This window comes from Streptopelia decaocto, assembly GCF_964273445.1.
Source record: "Streptopelia decaocto genome assembly, chromosome: Z".
Classification (NCBI taxonomy): Eukaryota; Metazoa; Chordata; class Aves; order Columbiformes; family Columbidae; genus Streptopelia; species Streptopelia decaocto.
This window is the reverse complement of record NC_138657.1, coordinates 17,712,151-17,738,385: the sequence shown is the minus strand read 5'-3', so window position 1 is coordinate 17,738,385 and position 26,235 is coordinate 17,712,151. Positions and strand designations below refer to the sequence as shown.

The window sequence follows — 26,235 nt, the reverse complement described above, 5'->3', positions numbered from 1 at the left end:
AGGCTGGCTCCTCAAAGCTGCCCGGGGAAGGGGGAAGAACCACTTCAGTCCGCCCGGCTTGCGCGGTCCCTCCGGCCGGCCGGCCTGGCCGTGCGGAAACGCGGCCGCCGCCATTTGCTGCCCGGGCAGCGGGGCGGGCCCCGACAGGGCTTGCCAGGCGAGGGGCTGCCCGGGCAGCGGGGCGGCCTGCCGGCCCCGCCCCTGACGCAGGCAGGGGGCGGGTGGCGGAGGGCGGGCCGGGCGCCCCGGGGCGGGGCCGGGCCGGAGCGGCGGCCGGGCGGCCGCCATGGGAGCGCTCCTGTGGTGGGACCAGCTGCGGGCCGGCAGCTCGGAGGTGGACTGGTGCGAGGACAACTACACCATCGTACCCGCCATCGCCGAGTTCTACAACACGGTGCGTGGCGGCGGGGCTGCCCGGCGGGGCGGGAGCCGCGGCCGCTTGGGCGCTGTCCGGTGGAGGGACCGGCCACGGCCGCGATCGGTGCTGCCCCGCGTGCCGAGTGGCGGGTGGGCGAGCGGGCGGTGGCGGGCGAGGGTCCCGGTGCAGCCCCGGCGGCTCCCGCTGCCTGCCGGGCCCGTCTATACCGGGTTTTCATGGCACGATAAAATGCGCTTCTGTCGCTGCCCGGTTCGTTCTTCTCCAGTGCCTGGTATGCATAAATTAAAGTGAGCGGTTTGGCGTTGTAGGTATAGAATCGGGAGGTTTGGAGAGGGCTCAGGACACGCTGTTCAGTGAACAGCGTGCAGCAGCCCTCTCATCATCCGTGCCGAGCCTTGCGGTGCCCCAGTGCAGGACTTGTGGTGCTGGATCGCCTGCGTCCGGTACCCGAGGGGAACAGGTGGCAGCAACTTGACAGTGTGCAAGGCGGTGATGGGTCAACAAAAAAAAACCTGAAAAAAACCCCCACAACCCCAAACAACAACAAAAACCCAACACTTTAGTGTTTGGAGGCAAAAATGAGTTTCATCAAGGTAGGTTTGACTCCAAGAAGGCAAAGGTTTGAAGAACAATGTGTCTTGGGGTTGCGGGATGAAGTCAGGAATGTGCTTTTGGGGGGAAGAAAAGTTGTCTGATTAACTAAATAGCTGAAGAAAGGAAGGAGAGGGAAGAGGACTAATGTAATTATTGCTTCTTTCTAGTAAGTCATAGACCATCCCTTAACTCTCTTATGCCATTCCAGTACCTCTCAGCAGCTGGAGAGAGCTTGTGGAAACATAGCTGCAGCAACAGAGCCAGACTGCCCTGTACCATGCGTCTTGGAAGGGGAGAAATGCTCCTTAAATCCTGTTTATGTAAATAAGTGCAGTGACAAATATACCTGCCGGAGTGAGATAATGCATGGAGCTTTCTGGTAGTTTGTCTTTCCGTGAAAAACACATGTCCAGAAGCAAACCCTTCAATTGCCATGTCTGTTTTCTGTTCTATAGAGGGTGGTGTATGCACAAATGAGGAGCTGGGGTTTCTAATTTTCTTCTTTAGTACTTGAAAATGGTCTTGTAGGGTTTTTTTCTCACAAATTCCAACCTTGTCTGAGCTGTCCTTTTCTTCCAAGGACTGGTAAAATCCAGTGGAAGAAAGAAGTAGATGTCTGGCTTCACTGCTGGAGTGTGTATCATAGGAGGTGCTGCATATACAGAAAACATAATTCCATGGTGCACACAGTACATTGCTAACCTCTTGTTTTTTCTTGTAGTTTGCTGCCAAAGTTGTCTGGGTGGTGGCTGGTCTGTGCCACTGGAGAACTTTGAGGGTGTATGGGGGAAACTGTCTGCTTTCTTTGTGTCTGATGTCACCACGCAAGAACCAAAAACAAAGGGAGGAAAAGGTCAGGATAAACAAGTTTATTGAAGACAGCAAGCGTGTTTTGGAGCCAACTATGCAGGGGGATGGGTATCCTTCTGACCGTACTGAGCTGATTAGCAGTGGTATAGAAGCTTATGAAATGCTAGGGGCTGCTGGTATGTCCAGGTGAATAACTGAGGTTCCAGACATGTTAACACAGAGACACAGCAAACAGTTTGCCCCAAATCCCGCTGTATTGCGGCAGCTGTGTACAAATCAGTGAACTGTACACCAAAAACCACAAAAAAAGAGGCTACATGGAGGGCAGTCATGTTTAGCCTCTTTTCAGTAGTAACAAGTCGCTGGGTTTGACTTCTCTGTTAGTAACTTCTGAAAATTAAGACAGTGACTTGCAGTGAATTGATGGGGTTTTGAGACTGTGCCCCCAAAGAGCCAGGTGCTCACAGGACAGTTGGGAAATTTTGACCCTACTCTAACAGGGACCTTAAGTAGAGTCTAAATTTTATTCCTTCTAAGATGGCTCAGTTGTAACTGACTCAAACCTTCTTGAGGTTTCAGAAAGGACTCTTCAGCAGACCTGAATCTGTCACCTGGTTCTTTAAACTGCAGATTGAAACCTTACTAATCTGCATTTTAAACTGTCATGACTGAGGTCACAGCTGTAGTTGAGGTCTCACGCAATAGTCATGTAAGCATAAAACTGGAACAGCTTATCTGAAATATATTTTAAAAAATGTTTTATTTATTCTGGTGGGACTCAATCTTCATCTGTTATGCATAAATTTAATTTGATTTGATTTAGTTGAAAAGCAAACCAAAGTGCTCAACAGGATTAAAGCAGTATGAGAATATCTGTTCAGAAGTTTTGTACAAATTGATCAGCCTAATTTTTTAAAACATGCTTGAGTTAGACTGATGTGATTTTGTGTTCAGGTATTACACTCTTTCAGCAAAGAGGCCTCAAAATAGTTTATAACTCAAACTGAAAGAACGGTTATAGAAAAACTAGCTTTTTCTTTGTGTTTGTTTTCTGAAATGAATAAAGTGATGTGTCCTGATACAATATAACCCTACTCCAGAACATAAACAAATGCCTCCACATGATCAAAGGAATATACCTTGTGCAGAGGTATTTACAAAAAAAAGCTGTTGTTTGTGTTTTAAACACATAAATACAGTAACTTTTCTTTTTCTGTTGCTAGTAAAGTCAGTACTTTGCAGTTCAGTATGTCGCATACAGTTGTGCACATAACATGTATTTGTCAAATTTCCACTTAAAGAGAGAATTTCCATTGTTTTTATTCCTCTTCTTTTGTGCACTAGCGTCATGGAGATAAAAGTTTTTAAAAGCTATCGCCTAGTCTTAAGAGTGTGAGAGAATTCTTGTACTCTCTCTACATCATGTTTTTACTACAAAAGTCTCTTAATGTACGTGAGTGGCATGCTCATGGATCAGTATACGGAAGGTACAAACCCTCTGAACAACCGGAACACTACTTAGTCCGTTTTTGCTTTCTCCTCAGGAACAGGTAGTGCAGTAAGTGTTGCCGTGGTGGTTGGATGCTATAGCTGTTCTCTGGGAAACACAGCAGATAGTAAAGAATAGTTGAGCTTTGGTAGGACTGCGGGAAACATCCTGTGACGTGACTGTGGCCAAATGTGGTTGAAGTTATGTGGTCATGATCTGAACAAGCCTCTGGTGTTCCCTCTGTGGCCCATGTCCAACATTCCTTTCATACAGTTAACTAATTGGAAATTAAAACTAAAGGTCCAGAATTGTATGAAGCCAGAGGACGGACTACTATTGATGGGGTGCTTACCTTTTTTCCAGAACCATAATTTCTAATTGTTGCCTTTTGCAGATCCCAAAGGAAGTTGTCTGTACTCCTGTTATTAATTTTTGCATTAATCTTAACTGTATCAGCATTTGAATTGTACGTTATCAAACCATGCAGGCTAATTGTGTATTATGTAAAAAATTGCATATGCAACATGCTTTCTGAATCCAGAGCCAAAAGGGTAAGTGCCTCACTTGCTTGGAAAAGGTGTTGCTAATAGTTGTGGTATACCTGAAGGTGTGGTCCTCATAGGGAGCCAGGCTGATATCAGAGTGTAAAGGGTTTAGATTGCGGGGTGACAATAAAACCCTGGCAGATGTATTGTTAACCTCCTTTCCCCCCCACTTCCCCCTTTTGCCCCTCCCTCTCCCCCCTACCCACTAAGGACAGGCGATCGGGAGGGAAAGAAGGACAGAGAGAAGAGAGTTGGAAAAAATTAAAGATGTTTTACTAATGCTACTAATAAGAATAGAGAAAATAATACAAAATATACAAAACCAATCTTGAAAGTCTCAGCAACTGCCGAGCCAGGAACCAAAGTCCTGGATTGGACTCTGCAGCCAACCGGAGCTGGATTCAGTCTGTCACTAGGCCTCAGTTCGCAGGGACGACTAGCAAGGTCCTCTCCTAATGTCTGCCATAAGGAAAAAGGGAAAAGGGCCGAGATCCTCGTGATCTCCCACTTTTATATGAAGTATTCACGTGAATGGAATGTTATACACAGTTGGTCAGTTTCTTGGTCACTTGTTTCTCGTTGCCCCTCTCGCGAGATGTCCATCCGTGCTTATCAACAAGTTTGCATTCCATTGCTAGGTTTACCAAAACATGTGTCTGGTTCTCTAGGAAAATGCAGCTAATATGAAGGCTTTAGCTGACAGGCAAAATCACTAAAAGAGAAACTTGTTTTTTAATAAAACTAGGACACAGAGAGTGATAACCAGCAAGTCAGTTCTAGTTTTGATCTCATTGACACTGAACTTGAAACTAAGAGAGCTTTGAGAAAATGTTCCAGAGTCCTGATTTGAATGTAACTTGTGGAAAATATTATTCGTGAAATATGAGAAACAGAACTAAGCTATTGCAAGAAAGAGATACATGATTATAACTTTTTTTTTGGGGTACACTTAATAGAAAATAATTTCAGTACTAAAATTACTTCAGCTTTTACGATATTAGGAAATCCTCCTGATGGCCATTGCAGAGAGTACAAGTCATGGCCAAGCTCCAGCCTACAAAGGTTTTCTTGCATTTGCAGGCAGGAGTTTAGCATGAACAGGAGTTCAGTGCTAGATTAGCACTGCCGTAAGGCAGAACTGCTCCTTTGTTGTCTAATCACTAGTATAAACCTGCATTGCTACAGGTATGGTAAGTTGGTGTATTTCCTTTTCCATCGTGTTCCTAGGCAGCATAAGGACTTTCTGGCCATATTTTCATAGACTGTAATTACCTGTTCTGATTTTCTTCACTTCTCAATTCTAACTGTAGAGATGGAAAGGTTTTCTTCCACACCACTTTGTTTATAACCATCTATTTTTATTCCTTGACACCTTTCTTTGGCCTAACTGTGGCTAACGGCCTAAAATGTGTAGACCAGGTCCCCAAAGGTCTTGTTGATATTCCGTCATCCCTGCTATACCAGGCACTGTGTGTGGTTCCTACCCGTTTTAAGGCAAGGGCAGTCTTCCTGCTCTGTGCTTGGATCAGCACATTGTGCATCAGGATCCTGGTCCGTGTCTGTATTCCTAACGTTGCTACCAGTCTCTGCTGCACAGAGCTTGTGGTTTGTTTTTTGTTTGTTTGTTTGTTTGTTTTATGAATAGAAGTGCTTGATTGAGCCTGTTTGATTGAATGTGTAGGTTGTTTTAGATGGATTAAGCAAGTTGATGTGTGTCTTAAAATCTGCTAAAACAGGGTATTACTTTATAAATAACTCTTCGGTCTTTACCTTGCCTCTCTAGGGTTGTGCAGTATCCTGCACTCTGACATTGCCAGGTGCCCCTGTTGTCCGCCTCCTGCCATCTCAATTTGTGAATGACAAAGGCGAAATTCACCACCTTGATGGGGTAACGCATTGCAGTAAGAAGAGTCCTTCTGTATTTACTGAAGAGGTGGTTGGTCCGTGGCATAGTTTAGTGGGTACCCCCACAGCTTTTTCACATCTGGTCTATGAGGGCAGCTTCTTATGTGGCAAAACACACTGTAGGAGCTGAAAATTGGCAGTTGAACCCTTCAACCCTTGGTTCAGAAGGGGCAATCCAGCAGGAGATATCTTTCTGGCACCTTTCCCTGGCATGACTAGTCGATGTTGTGGCCTGCCTGCAAGAAGCCCTCTGCTTTAGCATGTATTTACTTGGGCTGTGTGCTGTTACCATCATGCTGTTGGCAGAGATTTGCATAACATTTGCAACTCTAAACTGCGCGAGTGATGGCTTTTTTTGAACTATTTTAGTGCAATCTCAACGCCAATACTTTGGAAGGAAAGGCAGCTTGTCTTTGAGGACATACCTTATGCATGAGGCATGTCATGCATGAAGTAGAGAAACTACTTCTGTAATTATTACAGTTTTGAAGGCCAGCCTAGAAGTATGTTTTGTTATGCCTTTCAAATGTTAAATGAGATATGACTGTTTTAATCATTGCAAGCTCTGTTCTCAGTCTGTTGAGTAGTGAATAACAGTAGCTAAACAAACAGATGCCCTCTTTGTATGTCATTCTTGAATCCTTTCTCCACGGGCTTTTCCTTAATGTCAATAAAAGTTTGTTGTGTCTCCTTGAAGAGGGGATCTGTCCTCAAGCAGTACTCTTGTCCTAGAGTTGTTTTTTATGTCCACTTTACGGAAGTGTTTCTGGATATGATTTTCTCTTGTGCTTGGGCTAGGCAGGAAAACATGAGGAAGGTGAGGCCGGGGAGCTCATCTCATCCCCTGTTGCATTGTGAAGCAGCAGTAGAGTCTTCCCATAACTGTTCAGTTACAATGTCACAGCTGGCCCTCAGAACTGGCAGCTCCTTCTGGGGAGACCCAAGTGATCACTACAGTGACAGCTCCTGCTAATTGCTGATAAGTGTTTTCAGCCTTTAACCCAAGAGTCATACTTTGGATTGTTGGTAAGCAAGAGAAAATATGTCTTTGTTCAGCTCTTATATATTAAATTTTAAAAAGCTATTAGTGGTCTGAATTATCAGCCTTTTCACCTTCCTATAACTAGTTTTCAGTCGTATTCAGTTGTTTCTGTAATGGAGAACTGAGAGGAAAAATGAAGTGTAAAAGGATTTACAGCTCCAGGTTCTCTTTACTCTGCACAACAAGGGTTGTAATTCTTTTGGCTTAGCTTTGTATTTCAGACCTCTGAGACAATAGATATTGCGCGGTCACTTGACTTCCACCAAGCTTGACTAGCCCTATCTAGTGCCAATACTTCTAGTGCTTTTTCCATGCTAGGCTTGACAGCCATTGAGAGGACAGGTCGGTTGCTGGGTTGTCCTGTTCCTCATTTGCTTGCTCTTGCAGGCTTCCTGAATCTCAATAGGCTTGAGCATTTGTAGACTCTCAACACAATTCCTCTGGGACTAGACTTAAAAAGTAATTTGAAGACATGACTAGCCACATTTTATGTTGCTTGAAGTTTTTGTGCTCTTACTAGTTTAATGATGTTAAACAAAACAAGTTGATGCTTTGCAAAAACAGCTCAGCTTTGGCAGAAACTGGGGCCAAAATTTCTTGAGCTGGGGCTTTGCTGGTTAACACAATGTTTTTATATATGCCTTAGGCAGCCTATGAATATTTAAGATTTGTTTATTTTCTGCCTTTGTGATACTGTATTTGTCTTTTTTTTCCCCTAGATAAGCAACGTCTTGTTTTTTGTTTTACCACCCATATGTATGTGCTTGTTCCGTCAATATGCAACCTGCTTCAACAGTGGAATATATTTAATATGGACTCTGCTAGTTGTGGTTGGTAAGTTGGTTCGTCTTTGTTTGGCTGCGCATGTATGAACTGAGAGAGGAAATCAGTTTTTCCTGCTTGCACTTGATTGTTTTGCAAAACAAAGCAGTCCTGACCTCACTGTAGGAGTTTGCTTGTACGTGGTTGAAGCTGAAGCAGACATCGTTTCTGAAAGGAAAATGCCTTTTGCAATTTGAGGTTGGTGGGAACTTTGGCCTTAGTTCTGTTCCCTTCCTGTTTTTCCTTCGCATCACTTCTTTTGTTTATGTCTGGGCTTACTCTTCAGCAGTGCTGACCCTCCTTCCTCTGTTTTCCTTAAAGGAAAGCTGAAAGTGCCCAGCACAACTGAAAGGGATAACAAGTTTTGCATGTACTGAGAAGGCCCATAGGCTTAGCCATTTTGCAGATGTGATATTCTTAAGCTTTTTCATTCCTGGAGGCACTGGGAACTTCTAAAGGAATAATCAGAGCCCCTGGGCAGTGTGACAGTTTTCACCTGTAAACATGTATTATGGACTAGTCATCAGTTGCTGCTTTTAATCTTTGTCTTACCCTTTCTTGTGCTATTGAGAAAATTCAGAAGCAGCATTTGGCTCGTATTTCTTAATTGGCTTTGCATTTAACTTTATCACCTGATGTTCTTTCACATATATTGACTTTTCTAGTAGGAGCTGGCATCTTTAGCTGCTCCTTTTGTAAAATGTTTGCTTCATAATTAATGAGGTGCTGATTACTTGGATTGCCTTCTTAGAAAAGCTGCCGGGTTTTGTCCAGTTTTTTCTTTTTTTTTAACCTTTTCTAGACCAAATGGTATCCACCATTTGCTATGGAGTTCTGAACATGAGCCATGTGTTTTGGTCTGTACAATACTGCAACTATTCATATTGTCTTTTGATTAATTCTTCCAGGAATTGGATCTGTTTACTTTCATGCTACCCTTAGTTTCCTGGGCCAGATGCTGGATGAGCTGGCTATTCTCTGGGTCCTGATGTGTGCTCTTGCCATGTGGTTCCCCAGGAGATACCTGCCCAGAGTTTTTCGGAATGACAGGTAATTATACAATCATACATGTACACTTTCATGTTTCTCGAAATATTTTTTGCTAACACCTAAACCTACACATAATGGCACTGAGTGATCATCCAGCCTTACCACTGCTACCACTGTATTTGCCCACTCCATTCTCTTCCCATTGGTTTTGTCTCAGCCTGTTTTGTTCAGAATCCCTGAGTCTGCACTTGCTGATGTAGGGTTTATGCACTGTCACTTGAGATCTTGAGATGAGGTGACTTGCCTCTGGAGATACCTGTTCTTGTTGATTCTAGGGAGACCTTTCTCTGAGTAGTTTATGTAAGTTGTGGCTGACGTAAAGTTAGAGTAACCCTCTTTCCCTCTTCGTTTTGTATATCCTAAAGTGTATGTACAAGTGGACCTATGGAAGTTGGCTGAATTTTCATCTGAATATCTGAGCCAGTGATTAAGGATGGTGTTTAAGTATTCAAAGGCTAAGTTTGATTAGAAACCTATTGTTGTCGTAAAAGGATTTTTGTCTTTTTCTTGCAGGACTAAAAAAGTGCATTGTAGCCCATTTGAAAAGTCTGGTTGTGGTTTCTTTTCCCTCTAAAAAATGTGCTCTAATCCTTGTACATATTGCTTTTTTAAACAGTAAAGAAATTGAGGTAATGGAGAAGTTTGAATTGCAGCACCAATGTTGTTCTGTCTGAAAATTGTGAAGGCTGTTGTCTCTTGCCGCCTTATATTGTTATTATCTGTGGCTTTTTTGTGGTTTTTATTCCTTGACATATGCCTGATAAGAAATTGCTGTGAGGGTGAGGAAAGAGAAGGTTTGTGCCTAGATTGACCATTCCTCAAAACAGTTTTCACTGAGAAACGTATATCTTGAATTACTGCATACAGTCTATGCAGCCTAACGACTTTGTCATGTTGATGTGTATTTAGTACTTCTGCATATTGCAACACAGTGCTATTACAAGACACCATCAACTTAGCAAGCAAACAGGTTGTACTGGGGTGTTTTGGTCAATAACATGACTGTTAGACATATTTAGGTCAAGTGAAGAAGAGTTCAGAGTCTTGTAGCATTTCTCTGATTGCATGTAAATTGTTCCTCAAAAGACTAAGAGGACTGTCCTGTGTTGTCTGTCACTGTCTTCTGATAGTGTGCTGGGTAGGTTCATAGTATGTGCCACGAAGTTAAATTGTGTCCCTTCTGAAAGGAATAGGGTGAAATCCTGTTTCTGTTGAACTAATTCGTGGAAATACTGAGATGAGGTGAAGGATGTCCCATATCCTAAATTTCTCAGAACACTTCTTCTGAGAATCTGTCAATGCAGTTATGTGTTAAGGTCTTGATTCCTTTCTGAAGTATACAGAAAAAAGACAAACAGGGCAACAAACTCTAACCAGAACAGGTTTGATTTTTAATTTCAGGTTTTTTTTTCTTTGCCTAGCTAGTCCTCTAATACTGTATCTATCCTGTGCTCACTACTGTGTTCTTCACTTTTTTCAACACTCCGGATTTTTCAATGCAGCAAATGTTATTATCTACTATGACTGATTTGTGGTATCTTTAGTCATTAAGGCACTCACATCAGATCAGAACTTCTTACTTAAGTAACTTGTTGCCTTCCAGCAGAGAGAAAACCTTTAAAGCAAAAGGCAGGTGGACTGAGCAAGGTGAAGGTGAAAGTGATGACACTTGTGGCCAGGGAATGATGCTGCAAGAGTATATTGAGACCCTTCTTTACACATAGGATTAGGGATAGGAGAGCCATCCTTGGACAGCAACTAGTTTTGTAAAGCTGTGGGCGTGTTGATCTTCTGTCTGCCATAGTCCTGCCACAGACTGGAAATGAGTTATTTAAAGTCTAAACTTGAAATTTAAATAACAGTTATCATATATTTAACATAAAAGCTGTCAGGCTGTCTGAATAGTGTGCAATTGTGATATCCTTTATGCTGTAATATTTAAAAAGTGAGGGAATCCTTCCCCTACCGTGCAATTTGGTTAGAAGAAATTTTCTTACTTTGTAGTTTTCAGTATTTTTAAGAGGTAAAGGAAAATAAAGCAGTCTGTAACGTGACTGCAGAGGCTGGGGCATTAACAGTAACAAAATATCCTAAAAATCCATGTTAAGTTCTTGAAGAATCATGACACAACTCTGCTTTGAGGAAGCACAGTGCTGTGTTCAGAGGCGAACTTGTTTCTGATTTATTATGGGAAGAGGAAGATTGAGTGTGGGAGTGTGGCCTTTTGATTTTGAAACCCATGCTTAGTGGTTGTGTGCACGCCTATGTATACATACACGTGGCTGCTTCAGAAGACCACAGTCAAGCAAAGATTTGTGTATATTATTAACTTTACGTGCACATGCAAATCTGTGCAAGATCCACATCCATTTTATGCACATTGTCATTGCATCTTCTGAACACACATAGGGAAACCTAAATCTTGTTACAATATTAAAATAATTTTAAGATTTCTGGGTTTAGTAATTAAAAGTTTTGAATTAAAAGCAGTTTTTCTCACCCAAAAACCCATTCAGGAGCCGGTTTAAAGCTGCTGTGGGTGTCCTGTCGGGAGTTACTACCTGCCTTGCCTTCATTAAGCCTGCCATCAACAACATCTCACTAATGACTCTGGGTGTTCCCTGCACAGCTTTACTCATTGCTGAATTGAAGAGGTGAGTACATTTCTGCTAAATGCAGCGTTGCCTTCTGAGATTCTTGGGCCACAGTGTGATGATACGCTTGTAAGAGCAGATCAGAAATGCTTCCCCCACATGCAAGCGTGGATCTGGTATAAATTTGCTCTGCCAGTTCAGACATTTTTGGCAAGAATTGTTTTTTTTCCCTGGGATGTTATACTAGGTCAGATATTGTCAGCCTTCTTGCAACATATCTCTTGCAGCAACCTGATCTAACTCAGGTTTGTTTGTTTATTGTGGAATCAGGGCCAGGGTTTCACTCTACTGACAGTGTTTGTGCTGTATAGGGGTGAGGTGATTGCCTGATGAGAGTCTGGGTACTAGAGGGAGAATGGAGCAAGACCCAGCCATGTGTGGAAGTGTTCCAGCTCTCAAAGTTGGGCTGTGAGTCTTTGTCTTGACATGCATGACATGGTAGACAGACTCACAAAGATAAGGTTAATCACTAGATTGTAGAGAATAGCTATATAGTTATCAGTTGAGGCCTTAGAAACTATAAAACCAGAATGAAAATAGAGAAGAACCTAATCTTAACAGTTTGAAGAGTTCCTACCATGACTGCAATACCAGCAGCTATCCAGAGACTTTTTTTTTTGCATCTCTTCACCCACTACAAAAAGGACCAGACAAGGATAAGCATACAAATTTGTCAGTTCTCTCTTTCTCCAGTGTCTGAGAAGGATTTGACGACTTATGTTGGCTCTTACATATTGCATATGTAAATGTCCGTCAAAATAAACAAGCGTAGGACCAAATGTCTGCATTCTGATGGCTGCTGTCAGAACAGAGAGATTCTTGTGTTTGCTACCTTAACCTGTTGTGCCACTGCTTCTCCATACAGTGGAAGCCTCTGTTAACAGTTTTGTAAAAGTATTCATGAGTCTTTTCTCATCAGATATCCTGCTGTGAGCAGTATTTATTTCTATGGTGAAAGAAACTCGGGAAACAGCACACAGGTTAGTTGTAGACAATACAGTCAGTAGTTGAATGTTGGTGGAGGTGTCTCATTTATGAAAGCCCCAAGGAACTACTGACAGGACAAATGGAGATCTGGTTGTGGCACTGAATGATTTATGTGCACTCTCTACCTATCAGTTTTCTGGGCATAAGCTCCAGAGAAACTTAACAAATAGTTAGTGGCTCTTAATACTGTTGTGTCAAATCTAGGAATTGGTATGCCTGAAGATATTTGCTTTTTGAAACTCCTTTTGAAGGTTCATATCTTACTAAAATACGTGGAGTTTCCCTGTCTGTTTTTTCAGAGAGAATTAAGGACACAGATAAACCTTATTTTGAACTGGTGATTAAAAAGGGGACCTGAAGTGACATATGGTACTCTTAATTGTGCGTTGGGATGATGTAATAACAGTGATATTTTTTATTAATTCCTAAGTGTAAAAGGCAAATAATTAAAGGTTTTGTTTTAAGCTACACTGATCCCTAGGAGATTTAAATGAAATATATTCTTGTAAGCCCCGAGGAGAGGGGGGCTTTTTTGCAGGAGAAAAAATAATCTAAGCATAATTTTAAATGTCTACAATTCTCCCATTCTTTACTACTGCGGTCAGTAGGAGCCTACATATCCAAGTCTTGGCAGTCTGTAGCAGAAATTTATCTGCAAAACAAATATTTGGGGAAGCAAGGAGAAGAGCCTCCAAAGTAGGTTCTTCTGTTCCATGCTGAAGTTTGTAATGTGTTAGACCAAAACTCCCTGTTGTTGTTCCTGTTCTAGGCTGGTGTCAATCTTGTACAGGACTCTGGTTAATCAGAACCACTGTTTTTTCAAGTGAGAATTGTCTGTCTCTTGTTTGTCCTTGATGAGGAGATAATATTGTCAAAAAAGATCATTATCTTGTTAAATGCGAAGCTGGCAGTGTAGGGTGTATACTAGGAAGTATTGTGATTGGTAGATGATCAAAAGAGCAAAAGGTAGTTAAATGAATACTTGTCCTTGAAAGATAAATTGGAAAACTCTCATTCTGTCCAAACAAATCCCTTCATAAATCCTTTGGTTTGCTGCTCCAAGCCAAATAATCATTGAGATTATAACGTCATGAAATTAGTATGATTTAGGAGTCGTCATCAGGCATGTAACTATCTCCATGTGCAGACAGATGGTAGCAAGTGATAGAATATTGTTGCTCAGGTGACTTCTGAGCCTTGAGCAGTGAAGGTTTACCCTAGCTTCAGATCTGTCCTTTCATATTTGATTCTTCTACTAGAAATCTGGCTGTGCAGGAGCCATGCTTCATTGCTGCAGATTGCCCACAGTTCCCTTATTCCCTTGGTTAAGCTCGTTACAAGTTTAAAATATTCCTTAGGGGATATATATGTCAAAACGAATGAAGCAGTTAATCAACATTCAGCAGCTTGCACTGGTTTGAAGAAAAGCTGGTATGTTTTGTCAGGGGTGCCATGACATTGGAAGATAAAGCTGCTGGAACTGTGTACCAGCCCAGTCCCTCGAATGGCAGATGACATGGGCGCACCAGTGTTTGCAGAAACTCTTGTATTTAAATGACTGCTGTTTGTGTTAAAACCAAAAACACCATGCATGATACAGGCAAAAGGTGCAAATGGAAATGTAAGCTTTGTGGCGTCCAGTTTCTTTCAGACTGGAGGAGGGTCGAGCGTGTCACAGCGCAGCAGCATGACCAGCTCTTTTAGACCTGCAGCTGACAGGTTCTGTTTCAGTGGCAGTTTGAATAGCCAGCGTCTATTGAAAAATAGAAGAAATGGGCTGGTTTTGGGGTGTCTTGCCAGCATCTAGGTGGTATTTGCATTACATCTCATCATTGTAAAAGCAGTGGCAGGCTGCAGTCCCCTGTCTCCAGCAAGCATGTCCGCAGCCCATCCAAAGCATGGTTGCTGCAGGAACTGAAGACTACATGATGAGTGATCACAGAAAACACAGGCATAGTGCACATATCAGCAGACTCTGCTTTCCTCATTGTGCTTGTTTCTGCCTTAGAGTAGTCTTTTGCAGTACACACTGCAGCATCTAGTCTTAAGTTTATAAAAATAAATTACGGTACCTGACGTTGGTACTGAACAAACCTGTCAGTACAATTTGTACCATTTCTATGGCTGGTCTTTCGTGGGGAGAGTTTTAACAAGCAAGCTTTCAGTTTTCCTTTGCAGCCTTAAACTCTTTGAACGTGCAAGTTAATTGTCCTCTCCTCTTGGTATTCAGACTAGTCGGATATTGACAGGCGTGGTCACTGACTAAAGGAGCTGCATGTTTGAGGCCAGGCCTCTTATCTTAAATAGGATACAGTTGCACATTTTTGTTTATGTCCTTCAGACGGGTCCAGGAAAGCCTCTGTGTTCTCAATACATCCATCCTTTGCTCTCTCAGATTGCATGAGTACCCATCACAGCAGTCAAACATGCAGAATTCATCCATGTATGTATCCGCTTAGGTACATGGTTTAGCAGCTTGCTCTTACAGATAGTTGTATGTCTCACTGAAGACTGGTAATCTGCCTTAGCATTAGCAGGAGAGAATTAAGCCTGGTATGCTTAACAGAGCAGTGGTTTTTGACCAGTAACAATATGCCCTCTTCTTTTATGCAGGGGTCCATGCTCTCTAGCTGTTTGGTAGAACCATGGATCCTGTCAAATGAGGAGGATTTACCAGTACAGTTTTGCTGATAAAACTGGGCCAAATCATAGAATCATATAATCATTTTGGTTGGAAAAGACCCTCTAAATCATTGAGTCCAACTGTTAAACTAACCCTAACCCACGTCCTTAAGTACCTTGGATGTATTTGATGATCTTGGGTGTATTTTGTACTGTGATGTCTTATAAGAATGAGACCGCGAGGAAGAATTCTTGTAGCTGCACACTGGAACTTGATAGGCAACTCAGAAATCTCCTTAACCTTTCTTTTCTTTGTGTTCCTTGTAGCCTTTTTAAAATTAAAGACACCGTTTCAGAGAAACAAGCCTTTTTTACAGTATACAGCACTGACAATCTTGAAGCCATCTTGGGCAAACCTGGTCTCCTCTGACTGTGTCTTCATGGTTTGTGAAATGGCTTGGAGGATTCAGGCCTCAGAAAAAAAGCCATTTTGGTTTATATCCTCTGTGGAGTATTAATTTTTATGGCAGTCATGGCGGTGTTTTTCTTATGAAAATAACTACTGTGATATCTTTCTTGTGGAGGATATTACAGTTCAGCCAGTAGTTGAAGCACTTTTTTGAATAATAGAGGTAGGTGTGAAGATTTGAATGTTACATTATTTATAGATGGCTTAAAAAAAGAAATGCCAGATCCTAAAACCAACTTGTGGTAAGGACACCGGAGAAAATTATCTGTCAACAAGATTAGGCAGTTGGTAGCTTTTCTGTCACTAATCCAGTAGCTATAAAGCTGCCTTCTGCTCAGCCTCAGGAGTTTCTTAATCTCAAATGCCTGTTAAAATGTCAACTGAAATAGCATTTCAGGAGTGAAAAATATCCTATAGTGAGCACTATACTAATTATTTAGCTTGTGATACACCACAGCCAGGTACACTGCTGCTCCTGTAATGCTTTTAAAAAAGTGTTCCTGGACAGGGCACTCTGTGTATCATAGAACTACGGAATGTTTGGAGCTGGAATGGACCTTAAAGATCATCTCGTTGGAACTGCCTTGCCATTGGCAGGGACACCTTCCACTAGACTAGGTTGCTCAAAGCCCCATCCAACCCGGCCTTGAACACTTTGTAGTATGGTTTTAGTTTTTCTGCATGCTTAGCTGGGGTCCCTTAGCAAACCTCTCGTAGCAGTGGCAGTTCTGCTTTCCCACCACAGAGAGGCAGCAGTCATTCTCTGTCCCTCTCCTCCTGCAACTAAGTAGTTGGAGATCATCTCATATGCCAAAGGGTGTAGTGACAAATTAAAGCTTGGGGACAGACCTGGCATTACTACTTCCCTGACAGTGAGTGCAGGGTAGCCTGTGGCTTGTAGGCTGTGTGTGGCCGTGGAGACTGTTAGTGATAAGTGTTGGTAAATTAGAACTCTGTAAATCTATCAAATGAGAACAACAGATTTCAGGCTGACAAGTATTTTGTTTGGAAGACAGAAGGACCAAATAGCTTTTTGGTCTGTACTGCACTTTGTTAATCAGTTGTCCAGGGCAGTCATGTATAAAGAAGATCACGGACCATAAATACTACTACAGTGCTCACAATAAAGAAGTGTTTACCCATTCTAGCTCCCTCCTCAAGGGATATACATTTTATTTGCTTCTGAGTGTCACAAAGTGAAGACTCCCTTTAAAGGACACTTTTTCCAGGCATTGCTCACCTTCCTAATACAGTGAATGAGCTCAAGAATTGTGTGGAAGACAACTGGTGATTCAGTGTCAAGTCTACTGGGGTGGCTGGACTGGAGCAGAGGGAAAGGTTGGCTGATGATCTGCCGGAGAGAAGAGACATGGAGACATTCCTGACAACCTTTTGGCAGAGATGTAAGACAGAAGATGAGTGTAGATTAGAGGAGCCCCTCTTGAAGACCTTGGGGCAGAGGAAGGAATTGTGGGGCACTTGCTGTTGGCTTGTTTTCCTCTAGGATGCAGAAGGAGAAGACTGGGGCCTGTAAGACTGATAAATGCTGAGTATTCCTTCTTATACTTGCTAGAGATGTGGCTTATTGGTTTACTCTTTAGATGTAGCTCGAGCAAATAACTTTAAACATTGTTCTGTCATGTGATCAGTAGCTTTGGCGGTGCTTTGGGAGGTCATATCAGTGATCTGAGAAGGGCAGTTTGTTGAAGCAAGAGTTGTCCAAGAGGACTGAGTGGTTCTCAGATTGCTGGGAAATTCACCAAGAGTTTAACAACAACAATAACAAAAAAAGGTAGGGGAGGAAATCCCAAATCATAGCTTTGCTCTTGCATGAGGCAGGGGAGCTGAGCCATGCCTTCCCTTGGTCACACAGGGCTGGTCACACCCTGGTCTAGCATTGCTTTCTAGATATCAGTAGCAGCAGAGCTGCATCTGCTGACACCAAGAGGCCTAACCCCAAAATAGCAAGTGTAGGTAGACAGCAAATTCTTGACTTTAATAGCATTTGGGGACCTAAAGTTTATATTGATGCCACCTTTTTCCTAATTTCACTCTTCTGAGCAAACCCGCACCGTTCTTTTCAAGATGTGAAAAAGTACAAAGCATCATACAGGGAAATAAAATTGTGAGCTTTTGAGCAAACCTGCAACGTAGGTAATGCCATGCAAGTATCCTGGCATCTGCTGTTGTATTGAGCAGTGGTCATCTGCAGACTACACTCATGTAGTGAGAGCAGATACTTTGTGCTCTCTTTCTCTCTGGTGTACCTCTGTATGAACAAGATAGGCTTCTTGTGGAGGGAAAGAACTGCAGAAAGAACTGCAGCTTAGTCAACACAGGGAATTCTGTCTGAGATGTGGATTCCTGTGCCATCTACTAAAACATGCTTATTTGGGCCATCTGGGTAGAGGCTCCTACCTTATAAATTCTCTGAAACTGTTCCATTGTACAATACTAACTTGTAGGGGGAAAAATAAACTAACAATTTTTTTAAAAGCTCATCCATTTTTTTTTTTTTTTACTAGTCTTTATATAGTAACAATATGAACAAATCTGAGCACTTGCTACTTGGCTGGTTGTTACCAGACAGCATGTGTAACTAATCACTAGTTGTCCTAGGTACCCCTCCATACATATGGGAATGCTTTGGTGTTTGCCCACCATTTGCACATTGGTATTTTAACACAATACCCAAAACACAGCTACTGACTAAAAGGTTTGTTTTCCACCTCACCACTGTTGCATCAGAGGCATATTTAGTGTCAGTAAGCTTCCTCTGTTAAACACATTTATGGCAGAGCCATTTTAAAGATGTGTGCCTGGCACTATGAATCCTGTCCTAAAATCTATACTGCCAAAAAGCATCAACCTGCCATTACAAAGCAAACTTTGTTTCGTTTAATAACTTCTTTGCTTTTTTCTCCTCAGGTGTGAAAACCTGCGTGTGTACAAACTGGGTCTCTTTTCAGGTCTTTGGTGGATGCTAGCACTTTTCTGCTGGATCAGTGACAAAGTGTTTTGTGAGATCTGGTCATCATTTAACTTCCCCTATTTGCACTGTGTATGGTAAGTGTAGTGTATAAACTCCATAATTTCATTCAAATGTGATATATCCTCACCACATTACCCTTCTGCGCTGCTTGGTGGCTATTTCTCTTTAGTGTTTTGTAGAATTACTGGTAAGATTATAAGACCAGAGCAAGTCTCACACTATTCAAAGTGGTAGATTAGGAGTCTCTTTGGTCTGATCATGTTCTTCAGAAACTAAGTTGATTAATTGCAGCTGAATACCTTGCCCTTCTGGATACTAAAAATCTCACAGTACTGCTCAACTGAAGCAGTGACTGTGAAGGCTTAAACTTCCACTGCTAACAACTGAGGATGAACTGGGTGAGCTTTGAAGGGCTTTGACACCTTTTCTCTTTTACCACCCAGCAAATTGTGATCTCTTATTCAAGGTGCCATATCTCAGTATTTCTACACAAACCTGTCAGGTGCAGAGACACCAAAAAGCTGCAGCCAATTTAGACTCAGGGTAAGAAGGTGAAGGACAGACTGATGTAAAAGCATAGTGATATATTTGATTGCTTTACTGAGTCATGTACTGATTTTTTTCTCTTTTTGGGGGGGTGGGCTGTGGGTGTCTATTCTCAGGCACATTTTGATTTGCCTTGCGGCGTACCTGGGCTGTGTCTGCTTTGCTTACTTCGATGCAGCCTCCGAGATCCCTGAGCAGGGCCCCGTCATAAAGTTCTGGCCCAGTGAAAGATGGGCTTTCATTGGGGTTCCTTACGTCACCCTCCTCTGCGCGCACAAGAAATCACCTGTGAAGATCACATGAAGTTGACCATGGAATGGGGATGGAGTTTCAACATACATTCAAGCACAGAAGTTATTTAAATAATAATAAATGAGTAGAGTTGTATTTTATCTTCTTCCTAAGATGTGCAGCACTTCAGGTGTCATAGAAAGAGGAGACAAGTGTGTTCTTTCCTCTCTCTGGTTAGGAGAGAGAAAGCAGGAAGATGGAGGCTCTTGAACACTAAAGTAACCACCAACTTCTCTGGTTGACTCTGTTTTGCACTGTGTTTTCAATGTAGCATTTCTCTTGATAAAAGCTCTTTCCAAATACGAGAGTCAAGATGTGATGCTTCTGCAGTAGGTCACCTCTGATGCTTGATTCATTTCTTTTGTAACTTCTGGCTTAAGGCCTTTGCAAAGGAAGCCGATCCAAGATGCCATCTTGTGTTCTTCTCAGCTCTGTTTTTTGGTGTGGGTGCACATGACCACAAGTGTGCTCGAAGGATATGCTCCTCCCAGGCCGGCTGTGCATCACATTGGATCACTGAGTACCTGGTTGTTTCCCCAAGTACGACAGGAGACCAGTGCAAAGTGTTTGCAACTGGATAACTGGATCAGTGCAGTTAAGCAGTGAAGAACTGACAGAAGATTCAGTCCCTAGAAATAAATAGGGCCTCGAGGGTTTTGGCTTTTTCTGTGTTTCCACTGACCTGTAGACAATTTTAAGCTGCGTATTTCCATCTTACTGAAATGTTACAGAAATCCCTCTCTACCTCTACAAACATGTTTGGTCTTGAATTTGGCCTTGAAGCTCACACAGAAGTGTGAACATTAACTTCACTAAGAGCTCAGGTCAGCATGGATTGACAGTTTGAGTAAACTGTAAAAACTCTTAGGTGCCTAGCTGTGCATCTGATTTGAGAGTTAACTTCTCACCAATGCATTGCAAAGTGATGCAAAAGTCCAGTGCACTGCTAGGTATACTTAAGGAAAAAGTAGACAACCACTTAAAAACCAAGACTTAAATTTCAATGAGCAATGAAATGCGACATCAAGTCTTCCATTCTTACGAAAGAATAGTAGATTCAAATTTTCCAGCCTGTTTTGTGAAGATAAGGGATGTCTAGATCCAGTTAGTTTTAAGGTTGTACTTTGGGGTTGAGGTTCAAGAACGGCTATGGTTCTTCCAAGCAATTTATGCTAGATCTGTTTAAAAAATGATGCAAAGTGCTGGCATGTTTTTCAAATATTATCAATTGTAGGTGGCAATAGCTGCAGTCCTGGAGAAAAATAGGTTCTGCTTACATTCCACCTAGTATCAGAATGTAAGTGGGTTGAGGCTTTGGATGTACATTTTTATTATTATGCACTGTTTCCATTTGGAATATTAGACAAGGAAATACCATTTTTCCTGTGCTTTACTAAGAACTCTCATATTGTACTTGCTTTTTACCAATGTGAAAATGTACTCTCTACAGTATCGTCCATACAAAGTGGCTTTTAACAAAAACTTTGGGGTGAACTAACTTTCAAGTATTGTAAAACCTTTCAGATAACTTTCGTATTCAAATTTATGCTTAGAAAACAAGAGCTAAGGTGTATGCTGTTACACTTAAAGGGAAGTTGTTAGTGGGAGATATGAGTGTCTTGAGAACTGCAAAGCAGGTAAGTAGCTATGGTCACATTGACTGACATCATAAAAGCAGCAAAATCTGTCCACTGGAACAATGAAGATTTATACCACTTGCTAGTATATTTGTCTGAGAGAAATGTATTTTTTGGACACACAGTGATAAAATTTTTGTATGAAGCTTGTTTGTAAAAATTCATACAGTAGTATCTGTTACTCTTTGAATCACAGATGCTTTTTCCTTTTCCTTCCTCCCTCCCTAATTATGAAATGTTCAGTTTCAAACACTTCTCAGGTATTAAGAGTCATATGATTAGATGCTTATACAGATAGGCTTGCTGGCTGGAACCCAGCTAAGATTGCTAATGCCTGACATAGCTCTAGTTTGAGTATGTTTTCTTATATTGTATGGTAAATTATTATGTTATGGTAAATAAGTTATTTTCAGTATTGCTTGGGAAATTAGTAACTGCAGACAAAATGTACTATTCAAAATTACTGGAGCCTTCCTACTTAATATTTTGTTTGAAAGCGACCTCTCTGACACAAAGGACTCTAAGCAACCTGCTGTCAACTACTCTACTCTGCAGAGTCTGACTCCTCACAAATAAGTTATTTTATAATTTAAAAAATAGCAGCAGTACATTTGGCTACTGCAGAGGTGACTGAATGCAGTTACAGGCCAAGAATCATCTCCTGGACTTTTATTAACTTACCTTTAGCCTTTGTACTTTTCATAGGAGATTCTGTGAACAAAGATCACTATCTGATACTCAAAGCTCCAATACAGAACTGTTTCGGAGTATTCCACTGTAACAGCAGCCCACCACTTTTAGCTGTAGCTACTGCACTTTACATTAACTAATACTAACTTCTGTGTTCCGACAAAAGCTACATTTATTACAAAAAGAAAAAAAAACGCAATTTTTACCAGATTCACAGCCTTACAGATTGCACTTTGAACTAAGGCTCCAGTTCACGATAACATTAGTACCCAAAGAAATATGTGATTGGCATGCAGAGAGGCTTTTGCACTGCCCTGATCATGTGGATGAATAGACATGTGCACAAGTAGCCATATTATGTTGGAATATAAAGTGATTTATTTGCACCCTCAGGTTTCAAAACCCCAGGATGCTTTCTTCCCTTGCTGGCAGGAAGTGAGTGGGTTCCTAGTCTTACGTTCAATTAGTATTTTAGTTTAATTAGTGGGATGCCTTTAGTGTCTTGGGCATAATATAGATTCTGTGTATTGGTGTGTGATATCCATCATTCGTTGAATGTTAAACTTCAGGTTAAGAAAGGATATTTAGCTCTCAGTGATGGCAAACCCTTGCTCAATTCACGGTCACTAAAACTGAATAAATATTATGTATGGAGTGGTTTTGGGGTTTTTTTTCCATCTCCATTGAAGTTTGTATACTGAATTTTTGTGGAAAGCATGTAATACTTTGCAACATTAAATTGCATTTGGAATAAATATTGTTTGCCTTTTCATCCTCTGTGTTTGTGGAGAACAATACAGCTGCCAGTATAATGCCTTGAAGTATGGTAAGGGTAACTTCTCCCTCAAATGGGTAAAAGCAGGTCTGTCTCTTAGAGGAGGACGGAGACTGCATTAGGTAGAAGGCCATTAACTAATGAGATAGAGATTACTTTGCTGAGCAAACTGATTTCCTGCAAGTAGAGCAAATACTTGGAAAACTGCAAGCCTGTGAATCAACAGGGACAAGTAGCAAGAAATACCTAAAAATGAGTGGCCTATATTCCCACAAATCCAGAAAACTGGGTCAAAGTGAGTACATCCAGGAGAACAAAGTGTGAATCTTCAGTATTTGTTACCCAAGACTGTGCTCCCACCTTAGGGAGATAATGGCTGTACAGTAGCATTGCGCCTGGCCCTCCCCTCTGCTTTGCTTTTACCACAGTTCTCTCACTCCACATAAAACGCCTTCTTTGAGACATTGCAGATCCCCACAAGCCACTGTGATTGAGCTTGAAATAATGGAAGTTTGAAGGAGGTGAATTTTGTGCCCACAAACTCAGGAACCATAAAAAAACTGTTTGTAAACTCCCAGCATATAATGAGGAGGTGACTAGGAGTTTGTCAAAAGAAAATTTTATGTACGTAATTTAGTGTTCTTCTGCAATAGAGTATTTGCTGTCCCTGTGGCTATGGAAAAAACAGCATACTGCTAGATTTTGACACTGGTAAGAATTCTAGTGCTGCCTGACAGGACATTATTATAAAAATGTAAGAAAACCTGCAATTGGTAAAAATTCTGTGGATTAGTGTGAAATTGTTTGGATAGCTGCTTCTGATGGTCCCTTATAAAATCAGTCAAGTGGATTTCAGCAAGGACTCTCTCCTGGGTCACCTTCTGTTTATTTATTCAGCAGTGCCCACATGGAAGACATTGATAAAGGGAAGTCTGGGAAGGTTCACAAATACCCCAAAAAACAGGGCTAAAATGCAAAGGTAGCTTGCTGAATTGTAGAAAATAGGACAAAACTGGGTAACAGCAAGGTACTACACACATATAGGCATCACTGACAACACTGGGTGCAGAATAACGAAGGAGCGGTTCTTACAAGAAACAAAAGGTTTACTGTCAATCAGGAGCCACATACAATACAATGAGGTGCCACCACATTGAAAAGAAAAAATATGACATCATGCTAAAAAAAAATTAAATACCTGTAAGACAGGAAGAAATCCTTTCCCTCACAGAAGGATAGCAATGAAGATTACCAGCAGCTGGAAAAAAATGGCCTGTGTGGAGAAATAGGCTTTGTCAGCCTTAGAAAGCAGAGCGAGATGGGCATTAACGGGATGTAAGATTCAGCCAGGGCATTAGAAGTGAGGTGTGGAACACACAGGGGAAGACTGACTGTGAAGGCTCAGAACCTCTGTCTCTTCAATGAGATGTTTAAGGGGCAGTTGGAGAAGCTATAGGCATTTATTTAGGCCATGGGCATGGCTGATCCCGCCTTGGGTCACGGACACGGGCTAGTTGGTGGCACTCTGGTGACTCAGACACTCATTTTTTTTCCTCTCTATGCTTATGCACACAGGCTGGGCACAGAATGGATTGTGGACAGAGCTGGAAATGAGTGCTTGGCATGATTGTTGTGGCAGGGAAATACCAACTGTAAATAAGAACATCTGTGTTCTGCGAAGAGATTGGTCTTTGTAGATTGTCAGTGTCACAGCTTATTTCCCATAAGCGTGGTCATAGCTAGACCTTCATGTTCCTGGACTCTCCTAACTTAGTCCATGCAAATCATAATGGAAATTAGTTTCCAGTGACGCCCAGAGTGCTGGGAGAATGGAGAGAAAGCTGGAACCCAAAGATAATTCATTTTTAATCACCTTGCCAGCACATATTCTGACTGGCTCACTCTCTCCTTGCTGCGCTGTCAGCATGCAGAAAGTTGCCTAGGGAGATACTGTCTACTCTATGACCCACTTTCTCAATCATAAGTACCTTTCTTTTAAAATGTATGTCTTCCTTTTCTTCTGGAAAGTTTACCATTTCATTCCTGATGCAATAATTCATTCAAAGCAAAGGCCTACATAGAGGCAGACCAAAGCTTGACTTTCTCAAAGCACAGGCAGAAAATACTTGCATCTTCTTGCCTATGTTCACCCTTAGGCACACCATGTATTTTAAGCTTTCAGTAGCAAATTTGTCAGATGTGGGGTTGACATAGGATATATTGCTCTTAAGAAGCCCAAGAGGGATATGACTGGCACAGTGTCTGACTCTGTCTTATCTGGATGCTGTCTAATCCTTAGCTTTGGCAAGAAATATGTCCCTGATCATTATTTTTATTAGCTCCCAACAACTGCTCGTGCTGAGGGGCTTTCCTGTACTGAGGAGGCCTGACAGTCCTTCATCCAATATTCTAATTATTTCAGGAGTCTCAAAGGTTCCCAGGTCCCTGAATTACAATTTTACTTGTGAGAATTTGCCCCCTGAGACTTGGCAGTATGAGAAAGCATGGTATATTACATAGTTGTCATTGACCACAAGGTAGATGGCTGCCAGTTTAGAAATGAGCTTGCACACATCATGTTAGCACATTAATCAGTTCAGTCTGTGACTTATCAGAGTTACAGGATTTGTCTTTCTGAGGCACTGTCAGCTTTCATAGTGTCAACATGCAGACTCCTTTTTCAAGCATGTGACTTCTCTACATTGTTTTTAGAATTCTAAAAGAAGCTCTGACATTCAGAATGTCTCTACATCTCGTGTTGACTATTCACGTTTCTTCTTCCTATACTTGACCAGAAAAAAATGACGTAACCAGTGAGCAGAGAGTCCGCCCAGCATTCTTTGGGTTCATTGGTTTTTACACTTATTTCTGCAAGTCTGGAATGGTCCACTGAAAAATCCCGATTACCTTTGAAAGGTTATCAAAGGAGCTACTCTATTTCTTCTCCATAGCTTTTAATAAAACATTGGGAAGTACTGTGGTTCTGTCTCTATTCCTGTTATACCAAATATCTTTGTTTATGTCAGGGTTCTTACCTCAATGCCAAAGTAAGCATAGCCCCTCTATTGCATGCATTTTGTTAAGTCAGCTAATCCTGTAAAATTTATTTTTAATTTATTTTGCAGACTATATGAAACATTCTTACAATTACAAAGTGATCAGCTTAATAAATACTAAAGAAGAATGAAAATATCTGCAACTCAAAAAAGCAAGAACAAAATTCTAAGCAAGTTGTTTTGGTGCCCATGTTCTGTATAATCTTGGTATCCTCAAGGAACATGGAGAGTTCAAGGAATCCAAAGAGTCTGGAAGTTCATTTTGAATGAATTTCATGGGACTCGATAAAAACTTATCTTGGTCAAGAAAGAACAGTGCAATACAGTCAGGGCATGGAAAATTCAACTGTTAAAAGACACATAACCAGTAAGTATACAAATACAAAATAAAAACAAAAACAAATAGGTAAAAAATTAGGCATTTGATGTAAAAAGATACAGGTTATTCTAAAGCACTAGGTACACTCAATATGTACATTATTGGCTGTAGGACCTCACTGTGTGTGAAATGTATCATTGGTATCCACATTGTGTCAGCTGCTCTTTCCCCACAAAAGGAAGCTGCAAGCCCTTGCAGATGCTCGTTTACAGTGACGAGTGACCTGGCCCAGAAAAAAACTGTTTTCTGAGAGGAAAGAAAAAAATACAAGAGTACATATTCAAACTATGAACAAGCGGGCAAAATCTGCACAAGGCTGGATGTTGTATTTACACAGAAGCGGTACCCAATATTGACTTTAATGACTACTTGGAGAAATTACTTAAAAGCTATTATGCAAAACTAGTGTCTTGCTAGACATCTGTGGAGGAAAAAAGGGCTGTGGAGGAGGTGACTGCCAGTTCAGGGAAGATGTTTCACTGACAAGAAGAAACTGGTGAG

The 26,235-nt window shown here is 41.5% G+C and overlaps 1 protein-coding gene across 3 annotated transcripts; it reads left to right on the top strand.

Moving 5' to 3' along the window:
* The first annotated feature begins 264 nt into the window (after positions 1–264).
* On the top strand, positions 265–22,273 carry ACER2 (alkaline ceramidase 2). Of its 3 annotated transcripts, none has more exons than XM_082075190.1 (7): positions 266–394; positions 5,601–5,718; positions 7,484–7,598; positions 8,495–8,636; positions 11,153–11,290; positions 18,297–18,434; positions 19,023–22,273. In XM_082075190.1, exons 3-7 carry the CDS (start codon positions 7,523–7,525, stop codon positions 19,207–19,209), a joined length of 681 nt encoding a protein of 226 aa, XP_081931316.1. In that variant the 5' UTR covers positions 266–394; positions 5,601–5,718; positions 7,484–7,522; the 3' UTR covers positions 19,210–22,273. The 3 variants fall into 3 exon arrangements, with proteins under 3 accessions (XP_081931315.1, XP_081931316.1, XP_081931317.1); XM_082075191.1 differs by lacking the exon at positions 5,601–5,718 and adding an exon at positions 6,092–6,225 and having other exon boundaries at positions 350–394; XM_082075189.1 differs by lacking the exon at positions 5,601–5,718 and having other exon boundaries at positions 265–394.
* The last annotated feature ends 3,962 nt before the right edge of the window (positions 22,274–26,235 follow it).

Bases quoted from the DNA above. Each gene is read 5' to 3' on its own strand.
- ACER2 (XM_082075189.1), top strand. From the start codon at position 287: ATGGGAGCGCTCCTGTGGTGGGACCAGCTGCGGGCCGGCAGCTCGGAG. The intron at 395-7,483 runs GTGCGTGGCGGC...TTTTTCCCCTAG, and splicing joins TCGCCGAGTTCTACAACACG to ATAAGCAACGTCTTGTTTTT. The intron at 18,435-19,022 runs GTAAGTGTAGTG...GTCTATTCTCAG, and splicing joins CCCTATTTGCACTGTGTATG to GCACATTTTGATTTGCCTTG.